We start from the raw sequence: 17022 nt of genomic DNA, 5'->3' as shown, positions 1-17022 counted from the left end.
AACTACTGTATTAACATAGGAAGGAAAAGCGAAGACTTGGCCTTACCTGGTACCTCTGAGACTGGAAGCAGGTTAGAAAGCACAGACAATACAGCAAGGACTGAGCACCATGACAACCTAGTTCTAAATCCTACTGGAAGAGACTGTCTCTTCACAGTAATGGTCACTTGTTCTAAAATGGCTGTTCTCCTATTTCCCTTTCTCACTGATGTGAAACAAAGCTAAACTGTTCAGATCAGAACTGCTAACTTCGAGAACAGCAAGTAAGTCATTATCTGGATCTTGTTTCATCTCCATTTTTCTGCATTTTCAATTTCTTCAAATTATGTATCTGGTTCCAAGCCCATTTCTACTAACTGCTAAGGCCAGAGGACAAAATATGGCAAAAGGAAATTTAAGTTTCTGAGTCTAAAAACTTATCTATATTAACAGTCTTTCCATACACACACAACAAAATACACACATATATGTATATATGTTTTATAAAATACTTTGGACTGAAGATAATATTTACTGAGATAAAGGACAAACCAAAAGCTGACTTTTGGCATTTTTATGAATCAAAATTTCTCGTTTCTGGTATCCCCATGCATCTAACTACCTGAAAAACATTCATAATGTTGACCAAAAGGTCCTGCCAAATCTTGAAGTGCCTTCTGAAGCCCCAATGATTAAATTAAACTGCAATGAATATGACACAAGGACTATTTTATTGTATTACAATTCTCAGAAAATTGGTAATATGTGTCCTAGCCTTTGCTAAGCAATATCTTATCCTTTCATCAAAATGGGTTAACAAATTTTTATTACAGTATTTTGTAAAAAACAGTAATTGTAGTTTCTATTTATTGTTACCTACCTTCTGCCATTTCCCATGAAGAGATAAGCTGTCATCTATGAAGGTTAAAAATTATGAGATACTCTGGTTTTAGAAGAATGATACTTTGAGAATGAGATTTGGAACTACTCTTCCTACAACTACCATTTGACTTTTAAGTTTTGTTAACTATATAAAGAAATTATCTCACCTGGCAATATACAAATATATACAAAGGAGAAAAGCCCAGAAAGGGCAAGTGACTCATTCAAGATTATATAGCTACATAAATAGGAGAACCACCTGGCTTAAAAATTCTTTTCTTAGCACTGTACTATCTCTCCAATCTGAAGAAAGAATAGAATAAAAGCATGGTAGTATACTTTGTGTTAAATTTCGGATAGTTTGGCATTGGATAATTAGCTCATTTGACATCAACAGTATTTGGTACTGCTCAGAAGAGAATATAATAAGGTATTATACTCAAAGTATTCATCTGTTACTGAATCCATGTTACTTATTATTCAGACAAAAAGAGTTGAAGTAGGGGAGAAAACCAAATGCTGCACCTAAGTATTCCCTATGTGTTCATCTCTTAACTAATTTGCAGCATTTTTAATAATTCAAACATCAACTTTTAAAATACTTAACTGTTTAACATTCCCTAGATAATAGTTATAATTGTTAGTTCAAATCTTAACTACCTCTAGTAAATTATCAAGGCATTTTAGATTTTCCTCTCAAACTATGAAGGGAATAATAAAAATTATATTATCTTCCTTCCAGAAGAAACAATGGCAAATGGAAAAAGAACCTGATGTTTTATCTCAATATTATCAGTATTCTTTTTTCAATTATGGTGTCTCAAGAAATGTGTATATGAACACAGATAACAAACATCAAATTCAAGGCAATTTTTCTAAATAAGGTAACTGTATAAGAGGTACAAGTAATACCGGAAGCTCAACAAGCAACCTAAAGATTCAGTTTAGCACCATGGTTAAAAGCTTTGATTCTCAAGCCAGGCTACTCTCTGTACTTTGGTTTTCTCACCTATAAAAATGATGATATAGCTCTACTCCTAGTTCTGAGGGGTGCTTTAAAAAGTAAATAAGAGAAGGGCGCCTGGGTGGCTCAGTTAGTTAAGGCTATGACTCTTGATTTCAGTTCAGGTCATGATCTCATGGTTCTTGAGTCTGAGCCCAGCATCGGTCTCTGAGTTGGCAACGTGGATCCTGCTTGGGATTCTCTCTCTCCATCTGTCTCCATTTCTAACCACCCCGCCCCCCACCCAAAATAAATACACTTAAAAAAAAATTAAATAAGAAAATAAAGTAAAAGGCCTAACATTATTATTGAAGTAATATCTATTGTTATTCTATAATTTGTTTAAAAAAAAAAAATCACCAGCCAACTAGAAGAATTTAGTATATTCTCACCTCAGTCAAATACTGCAGGCCTCTGCACTAATGATTAGCCAAAATGAGATATATTAAAAACTCACAGAAAAAAAACAAAAATTCACAGAAAAGACAGGAAAGTAGGTACAAATGAGAAAAAGTAGGCAAGTATCTTCAAATTCACTTAACTCACTTAAAATAACATAATATGCTAGTAAGTATGCCTGTATCAATAAAAACATGTAACTGGCTTTGTTATAACTGGTATTAAAAGGGGGACAACACCGGAAAATAGTAACAAACATCTATATGCTTATCCTATAAGTAGATGATTCCCTATCCAATGTATCAAACCCAAATCATTAAACACGGGATTCAACCTCTATCAGACTTTACATATTTCAGTCTTCTATTGGAGATTCCTTCAATTTTCCACTCTAAAATTAGCAGCCTTTCTGAGGCAAAAAATGTGCTTTTCTCTTTTCCTTAAGATGATAACTAAAGAATGTGCCTCTAACCATCTAGCCGCTCAGCCAGCACTCAAAAGATGACAGATTGTGGCTCTGCACCCTCAAGCAGGGAATGCAGTGTCGTACATCTAATGCATACGACTTCACAACCAGAAGCTTCTACAAGATCATTTATGTATTCTAATATGTACATTCATAACATTCTCACCTTTTGACTTAATCAATGACATTAACAGCTCTGAAAAAACACAAATCATGTTTTCTGTGTGTTTGATAATGACTGCTTTCCACTGTTCTATCTCAATCAACCCTTAAATAAGCTGTCTCCCTTCCATCCTCTCTTACCTACCTATGCAGATCTCTATTTTGTATATATCTTATTTTTATCTTCTTATATGATTACCTTTCCTACTAGAGCTCTGAGTGACATTAGGAGCTATGTCATGTCTATCTTTGTGCCTAATTTGACTAGCACAGCACTTGTCACAAAGCAAATATTCAGTAAACATTTAGTAAATGATTCAATACATGAAATGTTAACTGAAAAAGGTTAATAAAACTAATGATTCTGAGAAAGCCAACTGTCAAAACAAAAATCACAGAAAGAAAATCACATCACTCATTTCAAATCTTAAAAGGCACTACACTACCTTTTATTTACACAAAAACTATTTACTTCATAAAAATATATTTAGAAACATGATAATCCCATATTCAAGCATAACTCTCAAAATTTTTAGTGTAATTTGGTAATAAAAAATAAAGAATAATACAATAAAGACTCTTATTTCCAAGACACAGCCTAAGAAATGTAACACTACCAACAGCTTTAATTTTTACATCACTTGCTTTCTAGCTTTTTGTTCATTTTATAGGGTTAAATCAAAGACAATTTCAAATTGTGATAATTAAAGTCAGTATACACTATTATTATTTGTTTCCTTAACTCACTTTTCTGTTTTGAAGAATATTGCACAACCGTCCACATGCTTTCTCTCCTGCTCAGACATGATTTTGGCACGTGACTTTGGAGAAAAAAACCCATCATATCCACGCTCCTTCAATGCTGGCAGAAAGAGAGTGAAGTATTGCTCTGTTTCCACTTCCTGAGGTGAAAGAAAAGTTGTCATCGACATGACAGAGGAAAACTCTAATCAAGATATAAAAATGTTTAGCATTATGAGTGAGATGTGACTAAGTTAGCATAATTCACATAACAAATATTGTCTATCTTCTCTTACAGCTAGCAGGAGCCATTTGACAATGGCAGCTTTTAAACCTGAAAGCACTCGAAATGCTTGCACGATTCTCTCTTGTTCACACAGCTAGTTGGTTCCAAGTCTCTTTAGTCCCAATTTAGAGTTCATTCTACTATATTTTAATTCCTCAAATCTGGCAAAACGGGGCATATTATAAATTAAGCAGGAGGGAATAGTAAATTTTATATAGAGAGGTAATTTTATCTTTCTCAACTGTGGTAGAAAGGAATGATACTTAAAAGTGAGAAGGTTAAGATCTATCAACAAAAAGCTCTACTTTAAGGAATTTTTAGGTAACTGAATACCAATCATCCAATGGTCTCTGCTAATCCAGTATTATATAAAGCTAGACAATTTTATTCTTTGACCCATAAAATATTTTTAACAAATCTTTCCAAATTAAATAATATGTGAACATAATGATTTATCTATAATGCTTATAACATGACTTTATAATAAAAGCTTACAAATAGCCTAAATGTTCAACAGCAGAACAAATGCCTACTCAATAAATGTATACTCATATAATGAATTGGTTTTGAAGAATTTTATTAATATGGAAAGTGCATTAAATACAATAGCATGATCTCAACTTTATTTTTGAAAATATATCTGTAAATAAATAGGAAAGCAAATTTAATATCTGTGTACAACAAACACTTCATAAGTTTTAACACAGCAACGATTTCTGGATTATGAGATTAGGTGTTTTCTCCCATCATTCTATTTATTTTTTCAAAATATTCAATTTCTCTAGGATAAAGATTTTAGACTATGGAATTACTATTACAATAAAAAAATACTTTTTAAAATTATGATGTTTTTATTTTTCAAACTATACTTAGAGGAATGTGAGGCTATTATTACTATAAATACTAAATAAAAAGAGGACAATTAAGTAACCACAACAAAGCCAACTTTGTCTATTGCTTCCTTCCCCAATTCTATGTCAGTTTTCAGTGTTTATAAGAAAACTTAACTTTTGAAGATTTTTATTATTTCCCAGGAAGTCATAAACCATAAACAACATAAAGATAAATTATCAAGCTATTCTAGTTTAAAAAAAACAAGTATTTAAAAAGTAAATCTTTCTTCTCAGGCTACGCTGAAAAGTAGCCACGAAATTATAACACTTACAATTTTTAAATACTTCATAAACATTTAATATTCTTTCGAAAGTTGCTAAGAAAAAATTACTAAACACTACCTATAAACCTTGGCTATTCATTAGCTGACTGTTGAAAAGAAGTGATAAAACACATCTCAACAGAAAGATGCTTCTTCAATTAAATTCATCATAATAAAATGTTATAAAACAGGAAAGTCTAAATTTCAGAGATGGTTTTTAAAACAAGACAAAAATGCATTATTTACAGTACAACATTTTTTAATGTTTATAATATTTGTCATTAAGGAACAGTGGACAATTTTTTTTTTTTTTTTTTTTTTTTTTTTTTTTTTTTTACAGATTCCATCAGAATCTGTGTCTAAAAAGACACAACCTTCTGCAGTTTTCTCTTTCAGCAATACCAGTGATGTGTTCATAAGATGAACTATTAACATGAATAATGGATGCAATTTTCGCTTAAGAGTAAATGCATTTAAGTGGATGACTGGACTTTAGCAAAACAGTTCCTCTGTGGAAATGTCTTGTGTGCTTATTAAAATTATCCTTTTTGGGGCGCCTGGGTGGCTCAGTCGGTTAAGCGTCCGACTTCAGCTCAGGTCACGATCTCACGGTCCGTGAGTTCGAGCCCCGCGTCGGGCTCTGGGCTGATGGCTCAGAGCCTGGCGCATGCTTCTGATTCTGTGTCTCCCTCTCTCTCTGCCCCTCCCCCGTTCATGCTCTGTCTCTCTCTGTCTCAAAAATAAATAAACGTTAAAAAAAAAAATTATCTTTTTTTTTAAGAGAAAAGAAAATAATTTGAGTTTTGTTTTGAACACAGGCTCTCTCCCAGAAATAAGATTAAGTTCACCTTTAAGTTTCAATCTTTTAAGAAAAAATTTTTTTATTTTATTATTTCATTATTTTCTTTTTTCTACACCCAACGTGGGGCTCCAACTCACAACCCCAAGATCACGAGCCACACGCTTCACCGACTGAGCCACCCATGTGCCCCCAGAAAATTTAATTTCTATAGTATTACCTGAAGACTAATGATATCTGCATCACAGTTAACAATTTCTTCCATAATTCCCTTTTTCCTGTATTCCCAGTTTAATGCCCAGGACGGGCAATAGCCATATAGCTGCCGGGTGGCGTATTTATCACATAACACATTGTAACACATAACCGTGAATGATGCTAAGAATTGGGAGGAAAAAAACAAAAGAGAAAAGGGAGAAAATTAGGCAACTTTTTCCAGAGAGGCGTCATGTGCGTCCCTGCACAAGCACACATGGCACACAAACCTGCCCCAATGGCAGCACTGTGAGATGCCCTGGGCAAAATTCTGTTACACTGGACCTACTAAAACTTCATTGGAGTCCATCACATCAAAGAGCTTTTACTAGAATTAGACATATAGTTCATATTTTAGATTTTTAGGAAATATATTTTAATAAAAATTCAAATTCTAAATCAGAATGCTAATTTTTTGACATTTTTTAAGCAAAGCTCTGCACAAGTAAATTTTAGTTCTGTTCATTAAAAGGCTCTAACTTCATTAATTTTTATTAACAAAATACCCATTATTTAATACTTTTGGGGGCCTCTTACTATTCATATTGCTCTAAGCCAGAAATATATGGACAAAGTTTAGTTGTGAGAATCCTTTTTGACAAATCATACGTTCATTTCCAAAATTGAATTTTCATTTTAAAATGCCCTTGAACTATATATAAAAGGACTGTGAGCAAACTAATAGGAGACCAAGGTTTAAATCCTTGCTACTCAAAAATGTGTTCTGAGGAACAAGAGTATCAGTCATCACCTAGGAACTCAAAAACACAGAATCTTTGGTACCACAAAGACCCTACTAGGTCAGAACCTTATAAGCTGACAAATTCCCCAGATGATTCACATATACATTAGTATGAAAAGCCCTGATTTTTATCAGTAATTCTCTATCCAGGCAGTCCATTAGAATCACTTTGTCCAGCGTTTTCTTTGAAAAGTGTTCGTACCCAAGATCCTACTCAAGACTAATTAAGTTAGTATAATAGGGTCTGGATATTCATATTTTTAAAAAGCATCCCAGGTGATTATAATGGGAAGTCCATATTCTTGAGAATGACACACTTAAATAAAAGATGAGGAATCCAATTAATGAGTAATACTACTTGACTGAAGCTGGTAAAGATTCAGATGATGAGAAAAGGATTAAGAGAAACTTAGTTCAATGGACCCCTGGGCATCTGACTGGTGGCCATTTTGTACACTGTTACCTTTTTAACTATCTGGGACTCATTCTTCCAAAACTATCATTATAGTTTTGTGCCTATAAATCACCCTTAACTGTCAGAAGTTGTTATGCACATCTCCCTACTCACCAGAAGTAAAAGGCACATTTTAGCACTCAGATTCTACTCAGAAAAGTACAATACATCCCAAGAAAAATTCATACTCATTTTTCAGTAAGGAAAACCCAAGAATGCATTACTTCTAAAATTCAATAACTGACAAAAAACATGTTTCTGTTGTTCTTTTTCTTAATGGAAAAGTAGGTATGCAGTAGTAGGAAAGCTTCACTTCAAGATTATGTTCACTCATACTCAAAAAGGGATTACTTTGAAGAACCAGAAAAATGGTGTTTTTAGTATCATAAAGGGAACAATTAATTATGCATTAAGGAAGGCTAAACAAAATAAATCCACCTAAGTTAAGGGTCTGTAGAAAACCTAAAGTTTTCCTTTACTCAGATCATCTATGTGTATCCTGTTAATAGAAGTGTTTCTCGTGATACCACCTGATACAGTGGCTCCTAGAACAGGCTGACACTGTGGCTCTAGAGTGTGGTAGTTTTAAAATTACTGCCTCTGCACTTTTAAAGAGGCACAGAAAGATTTTAAAATTTTAAAGAGGCACTCTGGAAGACACAGAAATGTACTGTAGATCTGATATTTCTCAGTGTTACTAAAATGCAAACAGAACCATGAAGATGTTTCTCAATACCAAAGCATATAATTTTTTCTAAATACTCTTGACTTTAAAAAAGAACATACAGCACAAACAGAAGGCCTTAAAAAGTACACAATAAGTTCCCTGGTTTAGCCTTAAAAAATTATTAAAGTGTTGGTATTCAGTGATTGGTTCAACCTTGGTATTAAAACAATAAAGTTTTCATTTGTTAATTTAAAAAATGAAATTAGATATAATGAAAAATTAGATACTCTTATGGTTAAAAAGAAGGCATTTGGGTAAATAATAATTCATAACTTATTGTAAGTAGAATTCCCAATTATAAAATGTCTAATAAGCAGTAAGAACCACTATAAATGATGTCAAATCATTATTGGTCTCTACAAAGACATAAAAAATTTATATTTTCTACAATACTGCAGTTCGAAAAATGCTAAACCGTATCCTTGAATTGCTTAAATACTTACCTTCTACCATCACTACACCACTGGCCTGGTATCATATTTTGTTTCCAATATAGCAAGTATAAACTCAGTCTAAATTATTCTCTCCCAAGTGCTGCCACTCTACCCACTCAAGAAAGATAAAGTATTGAAGCAGTTTAAAATTTCAGAGGAAAATTCATTTTTTTTTAAGTCATCCAATACCCTGTGTGAAGATGTCACTTGGAAGGCCTGATTTACTTATTTATTTATTTACTCAATTGTAAGGCTTTATTACAAGGAAGAATAAGAAAAATTACCTGATGGCAGAATTTGGTCTCGTTCTTTTAATGTAATCCATGGCCTCGGAGGAAGCTGCTCTGGATGAACTGAAGGGAAAAAAATTTTAAATATTAATTTCACATCTTCTAAAATCAGTAGTATTTACTTAAAAATGTCAAATCAACTTCTGTTGTCTCTTTAGTTTTAATGCCTCACAAACTGACTTAAAATTCTAATACTGAAATATAAAGAAGACAAAAGAAGTTTAAGGAGACCTATGAAGAAAATACACAAATGAAAATGTGAAAAGAACATTAGGAAACTCCTAATTGGCATTTCCACTTACACAGCCTTCATTTCTTGATTTTAAACTTTCTCTCTTTTAGAACATCCATGCAAAGCAAGAGATTAGAACTACACTATAGAGAAAAAAAGGAAGGCATTGGTTAAACATTAATTACTCAGATATGATTATCAATACCATGGAACTAAAAGCTACCCAACTACCAGATGAGAGAAAATTCACCAAGATTTAACTACCGCTTTTACTTCTTCCTTTTAAGAACATTCACAATTACAGGATAATTGGATTCAAGTTTGTGGATTTTTCCCAGGGTATTTAGTGGCTGAGAAATATGTTCCTTTAAAACAAAACACTCTTATCTTCATCCAGCCACAGTAATTTTGCCCAGAATATCTAAGATCTTGAAAGTTTCACTTTAAAGGGGTGCCTGGACGGCTCAGTTGGTTAAGTGTTTAACTTCAGCTCAGGTCATGATCTCACAGTTCGTGCGTTCAAGCCCTGGGTCGGGCTCTGTAGTGACAGCTCGGAGCCTGGAGCCTGCTTGGGATTCTGTGTCTCCCTCTCCCTCTGTCCTTCTCCCACTCATGCTCTGTCTCTCTCCCTGCCTCTGTGTCTCTCTCAAAAATAAACATTTATAAAAAGTTTTTTTAAAGTTTCACCTTACTGAGCATTTTGGTATTCCAACATCTACCTAAACGATGCTTGCTTTAGCTTCCATAGTTTTCACAGAGTGGAACAAACATTAGTTTGCATATTCCATATCTTGCCAGGAAAGAAATGAAGCTTATCATAAGATGGCAAACAAACCAGGCAGCTGGATCAACATACTGAATCCTGGAAAACAATCATGCCTGCCAGGAGTGCCATGCCACAATCACGGCAACTATGTAAAAAATGGAAAGCCCAATATATAAATACAGTGCAGTGTAAACAAGGAACTTTCTAGTTGTTGGGGTTCCTTATCAGCAAATGGTTAAAAATTCAGAAATCAAAGAATCCTCAAAATAAAACATGTACAGTGATGCTGCCATTTTGGTGCTTCCCAAAACATTACTAATCTATTTTAATTAATGTATCACAGTGTATCAGTATAAGTAAAATGCATAGTATTCACCAACAATGTCCAAAGAGTCAAAAACATGAAAAGACACTATATCTCACCAGTAATCAGGAAAAAGATGAGACAGCATGTTTTTATCCAGGTTGACAAAAAAAATTTTTTTAATATATCCAGAGTTGGTGATGGTGATAAGAAATGAATACTTGCATATGTGGCTGGTAAGAATATAAATTGGTACGGCTATCTGGGAGGACATCTTTTAAAATTTTAAACATCCATATCCCCTATGACCCAGCAATGCTATTTCCTGGATTCAGCCCTTTCTGCTAAAGAAGCATTCATGGGAATGCAGGGAGTGCAGCCACTCTGGAAAACAGTATGGAGGGTCCTCAAAAAACTAAAAATAGAACTACCCTATGACCCAGCAATTGCACTACTAGGCATTTATCCACAGGATACAGGTGTGCTGTTTCAAAGGGACACATGCACCCCAATGAGTATAGCAGCATTATCAACAATAGCCAAAGTATGGAAAGAGCCCAAATGTCCATCGATGGATGAATGGATAAAGAAGATGTGGTATGATATATACAATGAAGTATTACTCAGCAATCAAAAAGAATGAAATCTTGCCATTTGCACTATGTGGATGGAACTGGAGGGTATTATGCTAAGTGAAATTAGTCAGAGAAAGACAAAAATCATATAACTTCACTCATATAAGGACTTTAAGACACAAAACAGATGAACATAAGGGAAGGGAAATGAAAATAATATAAAAACAGGGAGGGGGACAAAACAGAAGAGACTCATAAATATGGAGAACAAACTGAGGGTTACTAGAGGGGTTGTGGGAGGGGGGATGGGCTAAATGGGTAAGGGGCACTAAGGAATCTACTCCTGAAATCATTGTTGCACTATAAGCTAACTAATTTGGATGTAAATTTAAAAAAATAAAAAATAAAACAAGTTGAAAAAAAAAAAAAGCATTAGGGGCATCTGGGTGGCTCAGTCAGTTGAGCATCCGACTTTGGCTCAGGTCATGATCTCGAGGCTCGTGAGTTCGAGCCCCGCATCAGGCTCTGTGCTGACGGCTCAGAGCCTGGAGCCTGCTTCATGTTCTGTGTCTCCCTCTCTCTCTCTGCCCTTCCCCCACTCATGCTGTCTCTCTCTGTCTCTCAAAAATAAATAAACATTTAAAAAATTTTTAAGGAAGCATTCAAATAGATACTCATTACACTGCTGTTTATAGCAGCAAAAACATGGGTAAATGGCTAATATTCATTTTAGAGAAATCTATGGTATAGTTTAAGAAAAAAGGGATAGATACATGTGTGTTAAAATAGAAAAATATATAAGAAAAACTGAATGAAAACAATTAGAAAATATGCAATGATAAAATGTTTTATTAAAAAACATTTTAAAAACACACATGAAAAGTAATACCATAACATTTCTACTGGTGTAATTTTTACATATCAAAGTCTAGAAAAATATCTACACAAATACACACCCAATTTACAAGTGTGTTTACTTACATGGAGGGAACATGGAATTAAAGGTAATGGTCAAAAAACATTCTAGTCTTAATAGGAATTTTTAACATTTCTTACAAGGAGAATGATATACTCATATGGACATACACTTAAAATTAATTTCTAAGATGAAACTACAATGTCAGTGATATGACAAAGAACAGAAATATAATTATATGGGCTACCATCAAAAAAAACAAAACAAAACACTGTTTAATAGATATAACAGTACCAGAATTTGGATCAATATGGAAGATAAGTGTCCCCATGAATACAAGAGACAGGAGTTAACATAGTAATCTCTCAGCATTATACTTAAAATGTGATAAAACAGTAATCCTCCCATTTTTATCTCCCATACATGCCACAATGGGTGCTAGACAGCTGGGTAAGGGCAGCAAAAAAATTCTGATTCCTCTGGCCAGTGAAGCCAAAAAGGAGAAATGCAACAAATATTACATGAGAAACTCACACTCAGTGGCGGTGGTAATCCAAAGTGCTCATGGCAATCTCTCTACCAGAGCCCAAGAGAGCCAACACATCCCACCCCTCCAGGGACCAGCAGCAATGGGCCTAGTTTGCCCACACTGAGGGTGTCAGCTGAGCCTGGAAGGGCTAACAGAACCCATATGCTAAACCTAAACTGGGCAACTGCCTATTAAAATTGACATTTGATTTTAAAAGGTACAAAGGGCACCTGGGTGACTCATCTGGTTAAGCGAACAGCTTCGGCTCGGGTCATGATCTGGCAGTCAGTGAGTTCAAGCCCCTCATTAGGCTGTGTGCTGACAGTTCAGAGCCTGGAGCCTGCTTAGGATTCTGTCTCTCTCCCTCCCTTCCTCTCTCTGTCTCTGTCTCTGTCTCTCTGCCCCTCCCATGCTCCCTTGTTCTGTCTCCTTCTCTCAAAAAATAACATCAAAAAAAATTTTTTTTAATAATAAAAGCTTCAAGAGTCTCCAAACATAACATTCAAGACAACCAGAGTACAACTGAAAAATCACTGGTCACACCAAAGACCAGGATTATCACAAACTAAGGCAGAAAAGACTACCATCAGAGATCAACAGAGATGATTTAGATGCTGAAATTATCTGACAGAGATTTTAGAGCAGCTATCATAAAGCTGCTTCAAGAAGTAATTACAAATTCTGTTGAAACAAATGAAAAAATAAAAAGCCCAAAGAAGTTCTAATTTTTAAAAAATGACCAAAATGAAATTACTGAACTTAAAAATGTAATAAAAAATAACAAAACTCACTGAAAGGGCAAGAAAAATAAAAAAAACAAAAAAATTAGTAATTTGAGATTTCTTCCATCTGAACAATTAAAGGAAAATAAACTGTGGGAAAACAATTAACAGAGCTTGAGAGACAAAACCTCTAAAATTCATATCATCAGAGTCAAGAAGAAAAGAGAAACAACATAGGCTTAAAAGTATTCTAAGAGACAATGATGAAAATGTCTCAAATTTGGTAAATGACATAAACCTACAAATTCAAGAAGGTGAGCAAACTTCTAGTAGAATAAACCCAAAGAAATCCACACCAAGACATATCATAGACTGAAAACTAAAGACAGAAAAAAAAATCTCAAAAACATCAAAGAGAAAGGACACATTACCTATTGGAACAATGGGTTTCTTTTCTGAAACCATGGTAGTCAGAGGAAGTGGCACATTTTCAAGTGCTGAAAGAAAGAACGGTCAAGCCACAAATTCCGTGCCCAGCAAAACCACCCTTCAGAAATCAAGGGGAAATAAAGATGTTATAAAAGAAAAACCAAGAGACTTTGTTGCTAACAGAACTGCCCTTAAAAAATGGATAATGGAAGTTCTCTAAACAGAAAGGAAATGGTAACAGAAGAACCAGAACATCAAAAAGGAAAGAACAAGCAATGAGTAAAATCAGGGGTAAACATAATGGATTATGTTTCTCCACATGAGCTTCTTAAGTCATAGCTGATGGCCGAAGCAAAAATCATAACATCTGTGTGATACTCTGTGCAGGTAGAAGAAAAAAAAAATACATATTTTAATAAAAGTGGGGAGTGTGAGGCACACAAGTGGAAGGCATCGATAATGCACTTAAAGTGATAAAATACCTTTATCAGTTGACTACACTAACTATGTATACTGTGATTCTAGAGCAAACATTAAGAAAATTATAGAAGACAATATACTCAAAAATAGCACAAATAAAACAAGGTAGAATCCTAAAAAATATTTAAGTAACCCACAGGAAACCAAGAAAAGATAAACAAAGTACATATGGGAAACAAACAGAAAACAATTATTTAAAATGGCACAATTAAATGCTACATATCAATAATTTTTTTTAAGTTTATTTATTTTGAGAAAGAGAGAGAACGTGCACAGGAAGGTACAGAGAGAGGAAGGGAGAGAGAGAATCCCAATAAGCTGCGTGCTATCAGTGCAGAGCCTGATGACTGGGGGCTCAATCTCAGGAAATGCAAGATCATGACCTAAATCAAGATTAAGAGCCAGATGCTTAAGGGACTGAGTCACCCAGGGACCTCTATTGCTAATTATTTAAAATGCAATGATCTAAATATACAAATTAAAACAGCAGACTCTTGTGGGGCAGACACATAACTATATGTTGTCTATAAGAAACTTATGTCAAATACAACAACATAGTAAAGTTGAAAGACAACGGAAAAAGAAATACCATGCTAGGAAGAAACAACAACAAAAAAAGTAGAGTGGTTATGTTTACATCGGACACACAGACTTAAGAGCAAAGAAAATACTAGAAAAAGAAGGTTGTTACTTAATAATAAAAGGTTCAATTCAGCAAGACTATGTAGTAATTCTAAATATGTATACATCAAACAATGTACCTTCAAATACATGTAACAAAAACTGCCAGGGCTGAAAGTAGAAACAGATATCTCTACAATTACAGTTGGGGAGTTCAACACTATAATGTCAGTATTTGGTAATAAGAGTACTAGGTAGAAAATTTAGAAAAGATATAGAAGAGTGGAACATCACCACCAACTAACATAGTTTACATTTATAGAACAATCCACCAACAACTACAGAATATTTGCTTTTTCAAGCACCCATGTAACATTAGCCAAGACAATGAAACAAACACCAGTAAACTTAAAAGAACTGAAATAATGCAGAATGTTTTCCAACTGGTCCCAAACTGGAATCAAAGAAGAGTAACAGAAAGAACAGAAAATTTAACAGCACATTCTAAATAACCCATGAATGAAAGAGGAAGTCTCAAAGGAAATTAAAAAAAAACACATTAAACAGAATGAAAATGAAAATACAACATATCAAAATTTGCGGGGTGCAGCTAAAGTAGTTCTGAGAGGGAAATATATAATGCTACATACTTGGATTTATAAAATAGAAAGGATTTAAAATAAAAAAATCTAAGTTTTCACTTCAAAAACAAGAAAAAAAATAAACCCAAAACAAGACAGAAGGAATTACTAAGATATAAGGAAACAGAACATTAAACATAAGAGAAAAAGATATACTGTGCAAATTTTAACCAAGAAGAATTTGCATAGCTATTTTCATATAGCTATATCAATAAAGTAATGAGAAGTACATAATGAGCTGGTAAACATTACAAATAACCAGAAAGGTAAGGTATATAAAATAAACCCTCACTATATGTAATTAATAAGAAATACTAGGAACAAAGAAGGCCATTACATGATAAAAGAATCAATCCTTTTGATCCCTGCAAGAGACATAAAAAATAAACAAATTTATAATCAAAATGGGAGATCTTAACACAGCTCTGTCGCTAATGAATAAAAATCAGTAATTATCAAGTATGACATACTCAGGCAATTAATAAACTTAAACTAATATATATAGAATGCAGCACCAAATAAGTACAGAATGTACATTCTGTTTAAGTGCATACATAACACTTAGAAAAATTAAGCATATGCTGCCTAATAAATAAAATATTTAAATTTTTTTAATAAATTACTCTCTGACCACAATGGAATTAAGGTAGGAATCAATGACAAATAAAACATCTCCTAGAAATAAGGAAATTTCTAAGTGATTAATCTAAGAAACAATGATGAGAGCTATTAGATAATATACTGAACTGAATGATAAAAAATTAATACAAATTGAAACCTGAAGAATGCAGCTAAAAGCCAGATTTAAAGAGAGATTTATAAATAAACACTTTGGGAAAAAAACAAAGTCTAAAAGTTAATGATTTAGATGTTAAAAGGTTAGAAAAAATAACAGATGAAAGTCCAAGGAATAAAGATTTAAAAAATCACTGATATCAGGGGTGTCTGGATGGCTCATCAAGTATCCAACTTCGGCTCAGGTCAAGTTGGAGCCCTGCATTGGGCTCTGTGCTGACAGCTCAGAACCTGGAGCCTGCTTTGGATTCTGTCTCCCTCTGGCTCTGCCCCTCCCCTGCTCGCTCGTTGGCTCATTCTCTCTCTCTGTCTCTGTCTCTGTCTCTCTCTTCCCATCTCTCTCTCTCTCTCTCCCTGTCCCGAAAATAAACATTAAAAAAAAATTTTTAATCACTGATGTTAAAAAAAATAATAAGAGTATTACTAAAACTAAAAATTGGCTCTTTTTTTTTCTCCCAAAGAAATATTGCTAAATACCTGCAGGCAAGACTATGCATGAAGTAAATAAAAGCAACACAAATAACTAATATCTGGAATATGAAAAAGAGACAACACTATTTATCAAATGAACATTAAAAGATATTCTGAACTTCATGGAAATAAATTTGAAGATTTTCTTAAAAAATTAAGATTTAGATAAAATGGGAAAATTACCAAAAAACACAACTTTCAGAAACTGATAAATGGAGTATCAGAACAGTACTATAGTTATTAAAGAAACTAAATCAGCAATTGAAAACTTCCTTCAAAGAAACCCCAGACTCTGATGTATTCTACCATACATTTAAGAAACAACACCAATCATAAATATTCTCTTCCAATTAACAGAAAATAAATTTTGTGATGCCTGTATAATCTTTATACTAAAACCTGACAAGAATATTGAAGAAAGGAAAATTATTGATCGATCTCACTTAAACTTACATGCAAAAAGTCCTAAGTAAAATATTAGCTAACTGAATAAAGGGATATATAAAAAGGATAATACTATACTGCAACCTACTTGAATTGAATACAAAGGTGGTATAGCATTAAAATCAATGGATTTACCAAATTAGCAGCATAAAGGCCAGAAAACATATTCTCATCTTAAGGAAAAAAAGCATCTGATAATATTTAACATTTGTTCATATTAAAAAATGAAAAACTCTAACTAGGAATAGAACTTTCTTAATCTGATATATATAAAAACTACAGTGAATGCCATACTTAATCATAATTTCAAAAAGCTAATAAA

At 33.5% G+C, this 17022-nt stretch overlaps 1 protein-coding gene across 1 annotated transcript in view; it reads right to left on the bottom strand.

The window, feature by feature from the left end:
• CNOT6L (CCR4-NOT transcription complex subunit 6 like) overlaps positions 1 to 17022 on the bottom strand; it is a 115889-nt gene that overhangs the window by 23994 nt on the left and 74873 nt on the right. The window contains exons 6-8 of the mRNA XM_042936119.1: positions 8770 to 8838; positions 6094 to 6251; positions 3639 to 3793 (exon numbers count right to left, since the gene is read on the bottom strand). Coding sequence (XP_042792053.1) covers positions 3639 to 3793; positions 6094 to 6251; positions 8770 to 8838 — 382 coding nt within the window. The remainder of the gene's footprint in view (positions 1 to 3638; positions 3794 to 6093; positions 6252 to 8769; positions 8839 to 17022) is intronic.

This window comes from Panthera leo, chromosome B1, assembly GCF_018350215.1.
Source record: "Panthera leo isolate Ple1 chromosome B1, P.leo_Ple1_pat1.1, whole genome shotgun sequence".
NCBI lineage: Eukaryota > Metazoa > Chordata > Mammalia > Carnivora > Felidae > Panthera > Panthera leo.
This window is presented reverse-complemented; position numbering and strand designations above follow the sequence as displayed.